Raw genomic sequence first — 17,580 nt, 5'->3', positions numbered from 1 at the left:
ATTTTACGTCTTTTGAAACTGAAGGCTGGGTATGTTTGACCCAGATTTATGTCATTCTCGTAAAATTCAGTCATTATAAGAAATACTTTTTCTATAAATTGGATTATACGTGGACTTACGTCTCTTGCTAATTGCTTAATTTTTTGCTCTTAATATATTAACTTTATCTCAAGTTTCAACCATGAAATTAACAGTCTCAAATGACTTCCTTTCCCTAAACTTTAACAAAAATTTCGACTAAGCTTTCACACCTTCTAAACAAACCACATATCCGACCCAAAAACAGGCATGTAATTCAATCTAATTACAACCGGCTCCCTAAGCCGACGACGGCGCGACGACAAACGACGACGACGACGCCTACAAGTAACCCCTGAAAATGGCGACACACGGATTGTCTCAATTCAGTCCAGTTCCACCCCACCAGGCTTCCATCGAACCCGAAACGATTTGATAATGTCTGGGAAATGATCGTCGTCACCCTCAAATTGGGCAGTTCCCATTCAAATTCATATTATTAGACTGTTTACTCAAATGTTGCCCACCCTCGACATTCGGCAGCCCAAACCCTATTGGGAAGATGGTAACCTGGCACTGGGCCGTCCTTTGCGGAGCCCAGGAGACAGCGTGTCTAATCCGATCATACGGTAGATTAAGTGAGTCAACAACTGCAACAGAATGAGCACGGAAGGGGACTTAGGAAACGAAACGATCCAGGAAGGATAACCGAACATACATCCGCCGTGAACATTTTTTTTCGGGGGAGAGCTAACTAGCATTTACTTCAGTACAACCGGACGGACTGGGGGGACTGGCGAGAAATCATGTCACTACTCAAAAATCTTTACGTTTAATTTCATTGACAGTATCTCGATGAGTAATATGATATGACGGATAAATCGTTCTCATAAACACCAACAAACCGCAAACATTTACCCTCAGATCATCAGAAATCTGTAATCATCTTACCCGCTGCGATAGTATCTTGAAGTTTCATTACCAAATCGAAGGGGTGCCAAATTGGTTTCCGGGTGCATGACACTAAAGCACGAATTAGCTCAAATCAAGATAGCGAGGCAAATTGAACCTCTGACTTTGAAAAAGCGTGCGAAATCAATTTTCGGATATTGTTCCAGTTTTATTAGGTGACCGCAAAACAGATTCAGAATTGAGGTGTCAAACGAATTTGCCTTCGACGCTTACCTGTGTTTCCGTAAGGCTGAGAACCTGCGCAAGCGTTTTCCTCTCCGCTCCCACCACGTAGTGGTTGTTCTCGAAGGCATGTTCCAGTTTCAATAGTTGCGTTGGCGAGAAGGCTGTTCGCACTCGCTTCGGCTTTCGAAATGGCAGCAGGTAACCTGAAAAATTAGATTTGGTTATTTAGATTGATTAGCACAAGTTCGCAAGCTACTAATTAGTAGCTCGTTTCTAGTAGTTTCTAGTATTTTCTAGTCTTGCAATGACAAATCGACAGAAGAAGAAAAACCAGAAGTGGAAGACCGGCCGACCGATCAAATCTTACCGTTCATCGAGCTGATCGTGTATTTGAATGTAATCAAGTTACATGTGCATACATTTTATGGCGTTTTCCAATACTCTTTATCACATACACATCCACGCATGGTCGTGTATTTAGTGCAATTCGCTGTTCATGGTACCGGTTTACGAAAACTCAAGACTTCGACCCACAGGAACACATCGCTTGCCAAACAATATACATTTTCAAGATGACTATTCGCTGTTATGCAAAACTTCACTTACTGAAAATTAAAGTAATCCTGCATGAACGAATAGCAATTGTCATTCCAGTTGGTTTCCGGATACGTCTACTTCAAAAAATTGTTAATCCCATTTTTTACTTCTTTCAACAAGACTAACATGACACATTCACGTGTAATGCCTCATGTATGCATGCATGTAAAAAGTGCTATATAAGCTATTTCCACAGAGAACAAACATTAAATTTTACATCGTGTGTAAGAAATTCAACTGCCGTTTTGGAAAGAGATCACCAAGTTGCAATTCTCTTAAAGAGGCGCTTCGAGCAGCTAAGTAATTAGGTTTTATAGGATGACAACACAAATGAACTGCCCGATGAATCAAGTTCATCTTTTACAGCTGCCGGTTTGTTTGTGGTTTGTTTTGTTTTGCGACTGCAAAATAAAAATTGAAAAATGGCGTCAAAGTGCCTGTTAAAAACGTGTTCCACAGTGTAAAGAACTAAAAAGATGGCCCTGTATGCGATTCAAGGAGCGATATTTGTATGAATCTGTTTAGTGAGAAGCGACTTGCAATTTTGAAACTCAAGCGATGAACCACTGATGTACTTTTAAACTGTAAACAAACCATCGGCGGCTGTCGAAAAAGTTCATTCTGTTGATTTTGTGCGGTTATGTCATGTTCGTGTAAAACCTAATCTCTTACCTTATGATCAAAAAAGAACCGGAATTTTATTAAAAAACGTGATTAATCCACCTAGCAGTGAGATGATACCTTTTTTATCAATCCGCATATGTTGTTTGCATGAATATTCTTCGGTTTTTCAGTTTTAATGACGTTATTTTAATGACCGTCGTTTTAAGCGACAATTTGTGATTTAATCACTCTTTACTCTGTAATGTCGAAACAGCATATCGGATCGAATTTGAATCTAAAAAGGGGCAATCGATTAAACATTCCTTGATATGTCGAAGTAAGTTCCACTTTATAGTTTACGGTAATTTAAGGTACTTCCAGAGCCGGTAATCAAGAACCAGCATAGCCCAAACCGATTCGTATAGCCATGAATTGACCTGACGAATAAATTGCAATAGTTTTGAGTCCAACTTTGAAGCTTTTCGGGATTGTCATCTTCCATATCGGATTGAATTTTAAAAATTCATCATCCTGTAATTCCAGAATCGGAAGTCAGAATTGAATAAAATTCATTAATTTTGTATGGGACTATAAGTTTATTTAATATTTAATTTTTGATTTTGAAATTAGATTTGGCTTTTTGTCTTTCTCATATAGAAAGGTTATGCAATCACTGTGAAAGCCGACTTTTGAACCGAGGCCCGGAGGGCCGAGTGTCATATACCATTCGACTCAGTTCGTCGAGTACGCAAAATGTCTGTGTGTGTGTATGTGTATGTGTATGTGTGTGTATGTGTGTGTGTATGTGCGTATGTGTATAAGTAACGTTTTTTTGCACTAACTCTCGGAGATGGCTGAACCGATTTTCACAAACTTAGATTCAATTGAAAGGTCTTGTGGTCCCATACCAAATTCCTGAATATCATTTGGATCCGACCTCCGGTTCCGGAATTATGGGGTAAAATGTGCAAAAAATTGTGAAAATAAGTGCACTAACTTTTCTCAGAGATGGCTGAACCGATTTTCACAAACTTAGATTCAAATGAAAGGTCTTGAGGTCCCATAAAAAATTCCTGAATATTTTTTGGATCCGACTTCCGGTTCGGGAGTTATGGGATAAAATGTGAAAAAATAAGAAAATATATGTTCTAACTTTTCTCATAAATGGCGTGACCGATTTTCACAAACTTAGGTTCAAATGAAAGGTCCTATGGTCCCATACGTAATTCCTGAATTTCATGCGGATCCGACTTCCGGATCCGGAAAAATAGGGTAAAGTGGGTTAAAAATTGTATACCATCACTGAAAATGCGGAAAAAACTTTTAAAAAAATCAAAATCGACCTCAAATGTTTTCCAATTGATAGTTTTTATCAGTAGACGGTCCAACAAACCGATTTCGGTTATTCTTTTAAGAATCGAAGAAAATTATTTTGAAAAATACCACAGTATTATATATGATAGTATGATTGATATGAGAAAGGCATCATTACACTACTAGGTGGATTAAAACAGGTTTTTGAGAAAATGATTGATTTTTGAGAAACGATTCGATACTGAAACCGGAATTCAAAAATCGGTGTAGCCGAAGTCAGATAAAATCACTTGAGTAGCTGTATAGTTTACATTTGTTTCAAAATGTTTGAAAATCAGTGTAAACACCTTTGAGAAATCGTAGTACGAATTAAATTTTTGGGTGCCTTCCGAATCGAAAACTGAATACAACCAAAAATGAAATAAGTTTATTTGGTTATCGACTATCAAAATCTGCTAACCCGATAAACCTGATTAATTTATGTGAAATAGACATTTTTATACTAATCACTTTGTATCCCCGAAACCGGAAGTTGGATCTGACTGAAAGGCTAGATGTTTCATAGAATATTAAAACTTTTCATATAATCTTAGATGATTCTTAGATTTCATTTGAATCTTAGATCGGTTCAGCCATCTACGAGAAAAATGAGTTACACAATTTTAATTTCGTTTCACATATCATTCTTTAGTTCCGGAACCAGAGGTTGGAACCAAACATAATTCGGGAACCTTGTTTGGAAGCATACGACTTTTCATATGGATCTGAGTTTGTAGAAAACGGTTGAGTCATCTCCGAAAAAAATTGAGTGAAATTACTTTGAAATTATTATCACGCACGCATTTACTGATCTCGAAGAACTGATTCGAATGGTACATGGGTGTTATGTTCTTCCAACATTCATTGCTCTAAGTAGTTTGAAACAGTATAATTATGCAATTGCTTTCAACTCGAAAATGATGCCATCATCTGATTTATATATGTCATATTCGAACGATTATGTTGCCAAAAACGAACCGTGCTAAAATCGGTCCGAGGTAAAATGTCATGAAGAAGTATGCTGTATACAGTCTTTTTGGTACTTTGAAACAATTGTATGTAACAGTATAAAAATCACACACACACACACACACACACACACACACACAGACATTTGCTCAGTTCGTCGAGCTGAATCGTGAATCGATTGGTATATGACATTCGGCTCTCCGGGCCTCAGAAAATTTGTCGAAAGTTCGAGTGAATTCTATAACAGATCGGCTGAAAAGTTTGTATCGTTTCTATGAGAGGGCGCCACTAGAATTAAATCCATACCATTTTCAGTTAGTACCAACCTTCAAAAGATACGTGTGTAAATTTGACAGCTGTCTGATTATTAGTTTGTGAGATATTGCATTTTGAGTGAAGCTACTTTTGTTATTGTGAAAAAAATGGAAAAAAAGGAATTTCGTGTGTTGAACACTACTTTTCGATGAAAAAAAGTGCCGCCGATACCAAAAAATGGCTTGATGAGTGTTATCTAGACTCTGCACCGGGCGAAGCAACAATTCGTAAGTGGTTTGCAAAATTTCGTACTGGTCATATGAGCACCGAAGACGATGAACGCAGTGGAAGTCCAAAAGAGGCTGTTACCGATGAAAACGTGAAAAAAATCCACAAAATGATTTTCAATGACCGTAAAGTGAAGTTGATCGAGATAGCTGACACCCTAAAGATATCAAAGGAACGTGTTGGACATATTATTCACGAATATTTGGATATGAGAAAGCTTTGTGCAAAATGGGTGCCGCGTGAGCTCACAATCGATCAAAAACAACAACGAATTGATGATTCTGAGCAGTGTTTGGAGCTGTTATATCGAAATAAAACCGTTTTTTTTTCGTCGATATATAACAATGAACGAAACATGGCGTGGAAAGACTCAACAATCGGCCGGTAAGGTTATGGCGTCTGTATTTCGGGATTCGCATGGTATAATTTTCATTGACTACCTTGAAAAGGGAAAAAACCATCAACAGTGACTATTATATAGCGTTATTAGAGCGTTTGAAGGACGAAATTTCAAAAAAACGGGCTCATTTGAAGAAGAAAAAAGTTTTGTTTCATCAAGACAATGCACCGTGTCACAAGTCGATGAAAACCATGCTGAAATTGAACGAATTGGGCTTCGAATTGCTCCCTCATCTACCGTATTCTCCAGATTTGGCCCCCAGTGACTTTTTCCTGTTCTCAGACCTCAAGAGAATGCTAGCTGGTAAAAAATTTAGAAGCAATGAAGAGGTAATCGCTGAAACTGAGGCCTGTTTGACCAAACAAGGCAAAGGACAAATCGTACTACAAGTTTTATAGGCCGCCGAAGGTATGGCCTTTAGTTCACGCAGCGAATTCTCTTTTATGGTCTCTATGGTCTCAAAACGCGTTCCCCGCAATGGCAATTTGAAAATGCATCAGCCATCGAGATCTGGTGTAGTCTCAAAAAATGTTTTTTTCTTAGTATCAGACAATTGATTCAAAAAAATTTTGAGATAGCACTTGATATCGACGCTTCATGCATTTCTAAAATAAACCTAGGAATCCGAATAACCTCGGATTTTTTTTACTGAGACGGCTGAATCGATTCAACTAACTAAGATTCAAATGAAAGATCTTGTAATCCCATACAAATTTTCTGAATGTTATTCGAATCCGACTTCCGATTCCGGAGTCACAGGGTTATCGGTGAAAAAAATTTCAATCTCAAACTACCTAGCCACTATCCTCAGAGATGGTGTGACTGATTTTTACAAACTATGGTTTAAATGAACGATCCTATGGACTGATTCTGGAATTAAAGGGTGAAGAATATAAAAAAAATCCGTTGCCCAAAGCGGCGAAGCAAACAACGTAAAAAAATCTGAACTGGGGTCATAACTATTTCAATCGGTAGCCATTGTTAGTAGAATGTCAAATAAATCGATTTCGGCTCTCCTGCTTTCCGGTTTCCGATTCCAAAGACACCGGAAATGGTAGGTACCCGATCATCAAGCCGTAACAAGTTCATAACAAAAAGTTTTGTTCGTAGCAAGTGCTGATATAAATCTAGTCTCGTTAGAAGCAAGATGAGAAATAAATTAAATACAGTGTGTTGATTAGGTATACCTTTAAGGTGGAACTTACTTACTTTTTTCAAATATGGCTTTACCGATTTACGAAAACGTAAGTTTAAATGAAAAGTCTTATGATCCCATGAAAAACACCGGAATTTCATCCGGATCTGGCTTCCGATTCCAAAGAGTGAGTGAATATTAAAAATTTTATATCGCCGCTCAAAGCTGCGAAACAAAAAACAGAAAAAAAATCTAAACAAATCTAAATTTCAGTAGTAGACCAAACAAAGTGAGTTCGACTATCGTGGTTTACGATTCCGGAAACACCGGAAATTGTGGAACTGTTTCATTTTGTAGCTTGTACTAAATGATGCAAAAACAAAATTTTGTGTTTTCTTGCAAAAATTAAAGAGAATTACCTCTAACAATACCACATTATTATATGTGAGAATATGAGTGATATGAGAGAGGTATCATCACACTACTAGTTGAATTAAAACAGGTTTTTTAGTTGGTGGCTAAAAAAATTATTTGAGAATAGTTCCAGGTTCCGGAAGTATCGGAAACACCGTTCATAAACTCTGAAATGAAACTCACTTCATTTTTCCAGAGATGCCTAAGCTGATTTTCACGAGCTTAGGCTCAAATGAAAGGTCTTACGATCTCATAGATTGCTTTTGGATTTCTTCCGGATCCGATTTTCGGTAATTCTGAACAGGGTGAAGTGTGTTTAAAATCTTCTCTGTTTTCAAAGTCAATAGTCTCGAGGACGCCTGAGCCTTAATTTCGCAATGAAAGCACTTACAGTCCAGTAAACTGCTATTATATTCAATTCGGATTAGATTTCTAATTCCGGATTTATTGGGTAAAGTGTTTAAAATATCGAACCGTCACTTACAGTAACGATTGAAAATACGGAATAATTTTCTAAACTTAGCTCATAAATGTTTCAACTTGAAGCTCCTTTTAGTTGCTAAAGTTTTAGTTTGGTCACAGTGGTCAAAAACTTTAGGAACGGAACTGTTTTCATTATTGTGTTTATTTTAAACTCAATGGAAAGCTTTTTAAAGAATTTTTGGAAAATATGAGTGATATGGGATACGCATCATCACAACACTTGGTGAAATAGAAAAGATTTTTCATTCGCTCCTAGTTAACAGAAAAGTAGTAGATACACCAAGTAGATACTGGGTAGTTATTAACACTCAAATGCTCGGGTAGGGATTTTCAACGAATTTATTTTTTCAAAAAATCATAACTCTTGATACCGTTGATCAATTTCGATGCGTCCAGTGTAAAAAAAAACAGATTTTCTTCTAGTCCATGCTGACTCATACGGAACAGACATACCCCAACGCGATCTGGAATAAATCCGGTGTTTTCGGACCGCTGCGGTTCCGTATGAGTCAGCATGGACTAGAAGAAAATCTGTTTTTTTTTTGACACTGGACGCATGAAAATTGGTCAACGGTATCAAGAGTTGATGAGATGATTTTTTCAAAAAATAAATTCGATGAAAATCCCTTCCCGAGCGTTTGAGTGTTAAAGACAAGTAGTTTTTCTGGAAATTCCATTCCGAGTTTCATAAATCAATATGAAACATTCATTCAAAAGAGTATTCGTTTTTAATTAAACACAGATAAATGAATTTATTCTTAATTCTAAATAGAAAATATATATCAGATGTAAAGTTTTTGGTCATAACAAAACGATCATGAAAAACCATCATCTTTATTTTTTTATTCAATTCCAGTACGATATTAAGACCATAGTTCGATTTGGCGAAATGGCCCCTCAGCTAAATTGCTTTCTGCGAAACGACTTTCCTGACCCAAATCGATGGTTCGATTCACACAAGGCTCAAATTTTTCGAAAACCGAGTACGAAACATTCACAGACATGCACTTAAATAAAAATTATATACCGGATCATCGCATATTAATGCCTCAGCTTTGCTTTGTTAAAAACTCAGCTTCGAGTGTTGTGCAAGGCATATTAGAAACACTCTCCATCAGTAAAAATATGCAAATATGGTTTTAATAAATCTGAAGCGGCAATTTTGAAATGTAAAATGGAGAGCGTGAAGAAAGTCCAGAACAATTCGAGATAAAGTATAAGAACGTTAGAACACCTGGGAAATATCATGTAAGAACTCTGTCGTCCACAACTGATGCATTTGTGCCTAGCACTACGTCAGAAGTGACCGAAAAATAGCGAGAGTCACAAAAAAGTCATCTTGCTCCACATCTAAGGAAATTACCCCACAGGACAAAACTTGTGAAAAGCGATGAACAGAACTTGAGATGAAATTCGTTGTAAGTAAAATCACAGTTTTGGAAAAGAAGACTTTAAACCTTAATTTTTTTTTGAAAAACAGATTATAAGTTAAAAGTTATTGACTGCAACAAAGAAAATAATGTTGATCCAATCCGGCGTAGTATCTTAATAATACCAGGTCAACTATGAAGAGATGATTGAGAATTTTAGTGCCGAAATCTGTTGGCCTGGATCAAAGAAGACGTTCGACTGCAGTCTCGGTATTATAAAACCAAGTACAAAACAGTGTGGTGGCGAAGGCGATTTCGACATGAATTACACAAAATAACAAAAAAAAACATCGGTCGCACGATCGAGCCCAGGTCATTTATAATTGACATCAAAAAAAGCAGTACTCAACCGTCAGTAAGCGAATTTGAAGCCTTGCAGAAGGAAAAATGCGCCTCGACATAAAAACACATATCAGAGCTTCAGCTGAACAAATTGGATAATGCAATATGTATACAGTTTAGAAAGGAACATGAAGAGAGTGTAAACAAATTCAAGCCGGAAAAATTTAAAAATCATTGAACATAACAACGTCAAGTATAACACATCCTTTACTAAGTGAAGTGTGAATTCCATCGAGAAAAAATGTGGAAGAACTTATTCCTTCGCGCATGGAATGATATTCTTACTTTCTTACTTCAACGGGCTACTGTCAAAAACCTAGCTGCTTTGGTAGACCATGCTAGAAACTGGACCAAAAACATTTTCATCCAATAACTCGACTATATCAACTAAAAGCAACCCCGGCACTTTTTAGACAAAAATTAGCAACAATAAAACACTAAATTTAGGAACGTCTGTTACGGCTCCCTACATAAAAAAACGAACGGAAATTATAGCAAGATAAACTTTTAACTGTTCTTCCAACAAACACAACAAAAACGAAAGCAGCAACATAGACGAAAGTAGCTACAACAACAACGACAACCAATCATTTGACGAAGGCGCGATTAGCGAACCAATAATCCCCCAAGCATCGGTAAATGCTAATGAAACTTCTTTTCCTTACAGGAAAGGAGCATCAAAGAGCCCAGCATAAAAAACTTTGTAGACATTTTATCGTACATAAAAGAATACTGTGAAATTAAATTTAATTACTTTACTATCTTTATTCCCTGGTGAAAAATCATAGTGATTAAAACCGGAGTTATATAAACCAATATCGATAATAATAATTATTGCGAAATGAAACAACGAGATAAAAGTAAAAATCATTGTTCGTAAATTTCGTTGCATCTTTGTGCTCATGGACCATTTTCTTCCCAAAATCCAGTGTAGGTGAATCATGCTACTAAAATAAGGCTGACAGGTTCAAGTCGTCCCTCAGCGGAACAATTATTCGTGAATTTTTTTTTCTATTACTCGTTGAGTGTATACAATAATAACAGCAGTAGTCCAACTAACCAAATACCGAGACGACATTTGATTTTTAGTGTTGACTAATTTCAAGCAACTCTTCCACAGTCCTCACTCATTTGCCCTGTCCAAGAAAATTGGAGCATTTTGCAAAGTACAACGAATTAATTTCCACTTACAATATTAGCCGGCGGGGCGATTTGCAAATGCATTTTGCATGGTAACGACGGAAATATTTTTTTTTTATCAAGGCAGCAGATGCAGATCCATTTGCAACATTTCATTGTCTACCATTACTTAATGTGATTCGTTCGGAACCTAAAATTACCGGCATGGAAACAGAAAAATCAGCCAGAAGGAAAACGATCGCGCATCATTAATGGACAAGTAATTACCCGTCGGCTATAGCTCGGTACAAACTTCTGAAAATTATCCTCTCGCTGCTCACTAACCTAAGTTGCGATGTTGGAAACATATCGTAAACCGAAGAACATTAAGGCTTGATGTTTTATCGATGGCAAAAAAAACGTGGCTGAAGAAATTTGCTAAACACGTTGTGTGCTGCGCATATCAGCATCATCATCATCATCATCATCATCACCGTCACCACCATCATCATCATCATCATCAGTATCATCATTAACCTCATCCACATTTGCACGATACGATAGCTCCATCCAAACCGATTTTTATACTCCTTTTACGAGGCCTAATTTGATTGATTCAGATGCATAATGATCGTTAATCGTGATATGCCTCACACGGAAACGTTGCATCATCCATTTGTACTCAGTAAAGCAACGTTGGTGATGCGTTTGCTAAACCAATACTTCGATGTTTCCTTGTTTTAGAGAAGTTTGCATGAAATTAGTACCGTTAAAAAGATCGCAGCCAATAAGACACATCATTTTATAGCGGTTAGAGAAAAAGATATAGCTTGGAACAACGAAACGAAAGAAAACTCTCAGATTCAATAAACTTGAAGTGTTCGATTATTGAATTTGTAGTATTGACACTAAAACACACTAAACCCCAGTTAGAAAACCATTTGAACCTATTTATCAATCGTAGTTACATTCTTAAGAGCAATTGGAAAGCTCTCAATCTCATTTTGGAGCTCTCAATTCATTTCTATAATAGTTGGGATTGTTTTTGTCGAAGTTGGTATGTTGGTATGTTTTATGACTATTTAATCGTCGTGAATAAGTTCACCCGAGCATTACGATATTTGTTTAATTCGTTCGTTCAATTGACATGGCTCCTAAAAGCTCTGCACAGCCAGCTTATCATATTACATTGTCATAGTCATGTTCGAAAAGTATGTTTCGTTCACTTATATTTCAGAATCGACAAGTCACAGCAGTTTCAGGTGTTGTTTTGAGACAGCAGACGTTTGCCTATCTGTGCGTGTAGTAAACAATTTCCACATTAAACGTTCAAACTGTAAGACGATTTTTGTAAGCCAAAAGATTTTCAGCTGCTGTAATTATGTAATTTAATTTAATTATATCTAATATTTGGACCTACTGTAATAAGCGATGGAAAGCGTGAATAACGGAGTCGTATTTAAAAAAATGACGAATACATTTTATGGCGTAGAGTGGTGTGATAGACTCAGTAAACAGTTTCATTTCTCCCAATAAAATGTTTTATTGGATGGACCAAAAACTGTGATCTGATTATCGATTGATACTCTGATGTCTACGTAAAGAGAAACTTGAGTACCGCAAGCGCCGTTGTACGAAAGGAAAGTAAATTTGTAAAACGGAAAGTAAATTTGTAAAAACGCAAAGAAAATCTGTTTCATATGATTATAAATCTTTTTCAACCAAAACAGCCCAAACTTTTCGAATATGCCTCGTTTGTAATTTAAATCAATAAGCAAGGATGGCTTTTCATCGTATCAAAGAACGCTCTCTAGCAACTCTTCACACGTTTCAATCAGTGCTACCAAAGAGAAACGGATATCATCTCAGCCACAAAAAACCGGGATAGTTCATTTAAAATAGAATGGACACCAGTGCGAGAGCGAATTTCTTTCGAGGACCCGTCTGAGGTTGAGGCTGCTGTGGGGATTCTCTCTGAAGCAACAAACAGTCGCTAATTCTTGGTTTGAGATCCAATTCTGTGCGCGTAGTGTATATTTGTGATAGAATCATTTTACTATTGCCGCTTATTCTAACTATGTGCATTTAACATTTGTGCACACAAAGGTTTTGAAATGTTCTATTCTCGTATGAGAATCATCAAGTCGAATCATCGATTCGATTTTCTGCGATAATTGTCAACTTACGGTTCTCTTTTGGTAAATTCATACAGCGCCGACCATTGCAAAACTGTTTCTGTTCGGTAAGGGCCGTAAAACATCCAGAGTATGAGAAGGAGTGAAGAAATGTAGATGAAATTTCTCACGGTTCATAGTCAGCGAGTTCTTGTAGCATCATCTACCTCATTGAAAATGTTGTATACAATGTAGAAAAATATCGAGCCGCTTTTAGCCAAATTATCGGTACCACCAACACTGTCAATAAAGGCCACCGTGACATCCACAATACATAGTATTTTAAACCATATATCATATCAGTATATTGGTATTCATTAAACAATCTAAACACTGTTTTTATCAAGCGATTTACTATTACAAAGCTTGAGCTTGAGCTTGAGCAACTACCCCTGGTTGCTACTCCGTTACTGATCGGGATTAGCTGAAATTGTACAGGGAATTTCTAGATGATCCAATCTGGGAGTGGTAAATCATCCTTCAATGTACATCTTCTGGTAATCCCAGAATTCATTGATCAGTACCGGCGCCAGCCAGGCCCGAACATAGATCGTCTAAGGAATGGGAAGGAATGTTAGTCCAACACTTGTTGTTACTAAAGGCCGTATATACTACTGCGCACTCCACAAGTGTCACGGGAGAAGGATATTTGTTAGTAAAAATTTCAGTATTGGTATTATTCGCGGCCGACTCAGTATGTTCCGGTTTCAAGATGCTCGGATGCACCACTAAACTCACTGACTTCCCGAGTAAACGTTTCAACAATATCCTATATTGAAGTCCCGGGAAGTCTTGATTCACAGCTCTTATTCGAGGAAATTGAAGACAAATTTGCAATACTATCGCGTGAACAATGAAAACTGTTTTTTTATAAATGAAATTACGTGATACAAAATAAACGAGTGAAAATAGTTGATTCATTGCATTGACATATTCTAAACAGTTGTTATAAAATCATTTTAAATCACCAAATAAAAGTCAACAAATTTCACGCGCGTCTTGATTCTGTATTATTTCCGCTTTATTATTTTTATAATTTATTAAAATTATTAATTGGTTATATTGGTTGATCTGGGCAGCCGGCTACTGAGAAAAATATTAATTTATTGTTTGAAATAGTAATATCAAGTGTTTTTTACTATGTATTCAATATACCGACAGGGTGGCAAGTGGCCGGGAAAACCGGGAAAAAGTCGGGAATTTTAGTGCAAATCCGGGAAAAAATTCACTAGCCCTATTGGTAGTAAATAATGATTTCCTGATTAAACAAATGAAAAGCTGGAGGCAATACTCCATTTTGTGTTTAAGTGAGAAGTTCAGTAAAAGTTTTGAAACATCGTATTGTCCTACACAGGTTTTATGGTACACAATCCATTGGAGATGGGGCTAAAATCCCATGTTTCGTTCAATAATTTTTGTAACGGTTTGGCAGGAATTTTTAATGGATCAGAAAGCATCGAAACTCTCTTAGTTGTTATCAACAACAGCACATCGAATGGATGCTTTTGCTGGATTTCTGTTAAATTTCAGAACAAGTTTGCAGAATATGATTTCAAAAGAAATATCAGATAACATGTTTAATAAAATTTTGAAAAATTCTTATGAGCCTTCATGTTTTTGAGTGGGCCAATGATTGTCCTAATTTCATCATAATTTGTCTCAGTAAAGTCATCTTGAGACAATACTTGTGTTGTAATTTCGTTTTTTTATGATTAAATTTAAAAAGCTGTTGACTAAAATTAAAAAGCTGTCGACTTTGACCTTGTCCACCGTTTGCAATGAGTATTTGATTTCCTTCTTTGAGAGCTGAAATTGGTACCTGAGAGTTTGTGAAAAACCTTAGAAAGGTTTAGAAGATGGTTTGATTTGTTCAGTGAATGTTTAATGTTTAATTTATATTAAAGATGGATTTCATAGTAGGATCACAAGAATGCGGGTATTGATGTCGACGAAGAATCAAACTTAGATCATCTCAGTCACTAGAGGCATAGATTGTTGTTGTTTTTCCAAAGCGACAAAAGTCCTTTTCAAGAATTTTAGAAGGATTTTGTTCTGTTTCGCCAAAACTCAATTTTGAAAGAATATCGTATATGTGGTTAGATAGAATCAGGAGGAGAATTGTTTCTGGTTCATTTTTAACCTTAGGTATCCTTTTTCTTAGACTATACTAGGCTTATATAGTATTGGAATGTAGGGAACGGGTACAGCGTGATGGGTAAATCGATGCCTATCACATTGCCCACCCGGGTTCGATTCCCAACCCCGCACATAGGGTCAGCAAACTTTTCTAGCCCGAAGAGGTGAATGACCACAATGTTAAAACCTCTATAATCAAAACAAAAAAAGTATTGGAATGCACTAGAGAAGGGCAATCCGTTCCGGAACAGTTCAACGAGTTATATCTCCTCGAAAAGTGAGTGAATTGGAGTTCTTTATTTAAGAATGATAGTTCTCTATATAAAAATGAAAGTAATCGAATTCTTTGAGGATGTATACAAGTTAGTTGCGTTTTTCGGAATGTTTGCTGGTTTGAGGAATCTGGTAGAAGTTACACACATTCGTGACCTTTGATAACGTATAAAAATAGTCATTCAGGGGTTAGCCAAATTTTGTGCTAGGGCACATAACCGAATTTGATATGTTTACGTTTCGTCTATGACTCATCAGTGCATAGCTGTTCAAATTGAACTGCTTTATGAAAAACTCGGCAGCTCAATTTGAACCGCTAAGCAGACGTAAAGTTTCTGCTATTTACAGAACACTTTTTTTTCCTTTGCATCGAAATGCATTGTCTAATGTATAAAAAGAGTATGATTGTTGGTAGAAATACATGCAAAAAGTACTAACTATCAATGCGGTAAAATTTCATTTTCAATCGAATAATATAAAAAGAAAATGAAATTTATGGCCCCTGACCGTCAGCATATTCCTACTAATGCATTTGACTTTTACTGTCATTTTCAAGTGAAGCTCCCAGAATTCATCGTCAGTTGAATAATCGTACCTAGTCATTTGAAATTTTCCTGGTCAGTTTCAAGTGCCAAGTAGTCTAGCTGCTTCATTGACTTCGCTGTTGGTAGTGAGCAAGTGCGAATGAATAGAATTATAAATGGAGTAAAGCATTAAAAATGAAAACTAAAGGAGGAAACTATTAATTTATATGTATTCTGTAATTGATATTTCAGCTATCTAATTTGTCTCTCATTCATTCTGCCCATACTTGCAGTCCCATATGGAAAATCGGCATGTCAAGAAAAAGATGATTTAAATTTTATTTTCGAATTTTTTGATTTATTGTGCTACCTAATGCTAAATCATGGTATTATTACATGAAATATCGGTAATACACCTTTGCTATTCCAATATTGCAACAAATGAAATTATTGAAATTTACACTGAATGGGACTGATATGTTTACTTTACATATGGGATAGATATAAGTTGATATTTTTTCACATTTTACCAAACAAACCTTCAACTTTTATTGCAATTTCTGAGAGTATATTGAGGATAGTTTGCATTCCTCAAGCTAACGAATTGCGAGTATGGGCAGTATTGTCTAGAACCAATTCGAATGTTTACATAAACCTCATTTGAAGGCCGCTGTCACACTATTGAAAGAGATATTTTGTTACTTCAAGAAATCAACTGACGGTGGTAAAACTGAGCTTCGATTGAAAGAGGAACGAGTGAAGAACTGAATGCTGTCCGTTAAGTACGCCAGGGAACGTTGTGTGTGTCAGAGTGTGAAGTTTACTGCAGTAGGGTGATCGTCAATGTGTTACACATTCAGTTTCAATTGAATTGAATGAAGTTTTACTACATTACTCATATTATTTTCGTAGAATCATACAAAGTTTCAGAAGAACGAACTCGAAAAGGTTAAAACCGAGATAAAACAAATGATATATAGAAAAAGAAGAACGAAAGAACAGTTGAACATAACTAATTCTTTCGGTAGAACTATCAAGTTTCGAGCGATTCTTTGTAATAAACGGTTTTGCCCATCTGTAGAATACACTCCTAGTTTGAATCCTAAGAGTCTTAAGGAGTACAGATTTTTCAGATAGCCTAAATAAGACTTATTATTTAGTGGTAGTCTTACAAAGGACTGAATAGTTCGGATAATCGATTCAGCCATCTCTGAGAAAATTGATCGCACATTACATACATACACAATTTCAGATCTTGACTAACTGTTTCGAATGGTATATGACACTCAGCCCTCCGGGCCTTGGTTCCAAAATCGGTTTTCACAGTGATTGTATAACTTATCTATACGAGAAAGCCAAAAAAGACTTCTTGTCATTGTTATGAGCATTTGGCATAATGAATATTTTCTATTTCTAAATCGAGATACCCAAAAAATACCTTATTTCTCAACTCTCAATGTTCTTTTGGATATGGGAATTCTAGAAATATTCAAAAAAATACTGAACATAGGCGATTTGAGTCTATTAAAAAAACCGAGATTTTTTGTCTAGTGAACCGGGAAAACCTAGAAAAAACCGGGAAATTGAAATCGGCAATTCACTTGCCACCCTGTACCGATATATGTTATCTCTGTTATTAACTTTATAATATCAAAGGATTAGCGCAATAGTTGATTTTTATCAATAACATGGAAGAAGAAAACATTCCAAATAAAACTTTTCTCCGAAGCTAGACGGAAATTAATAGGTTGAATGGAGAGATAATTTAGTAAAATAGAGTAATCAGAAATGAAACATTGAAAATATCTGATAACTGAAAGGAAAAAGAAACTCCTGCAATTGTCGCCTTTTACGACATGGAAGCATGAACCCAGTGGATCTTGGTTCACTTTTTATCCGCCGGATTCCACACGGCATCTAGGCTGGTACT

The 17,580-nt window shown here is 36.3% G+C and overlaps 1 protein-coding gene across 1 annotated transcript in view; it reads right to left on the bottom strand.

Annotated features, from left to right (window-relative positions):
* The window catches only part of LOC131440186 (homeotic protein empty spiracles), a 91,320-nt gene that overhangs the window by 17,718 nt on the left and 56,022 nt on the right, over positions 1–17,580 (bottom strand). Inside the window, exon 2 of the mRNA XM_058611249.1 lies at positions 1,204–1,358. Coding sequence (XP_058467232.1) covers positions 1,204–1,358 — 155 coding nt within the window. The remainder of the gene's footprint in view (positions 1–1,203; positions 1,359–17,580) is intronic.

This window comes from Malaya genurostris, chromosome 1, assembly GCF_030247185.1.
Source record: "Malaya genurostris strain Urasoe2022 chromosome 1, Malgen_1.1, whole genome shotgun sequence".
NCBI classification, from domain to species: domain Eukaryota; kingdom Metazoa; phylum Arthropoda; class Insecta; order Diptera; family Culicidae; genus Malaya; species Malaya genurostris.
This window is presented reverse-complemented; position numbering and strand designations above follow the sequence as displayed.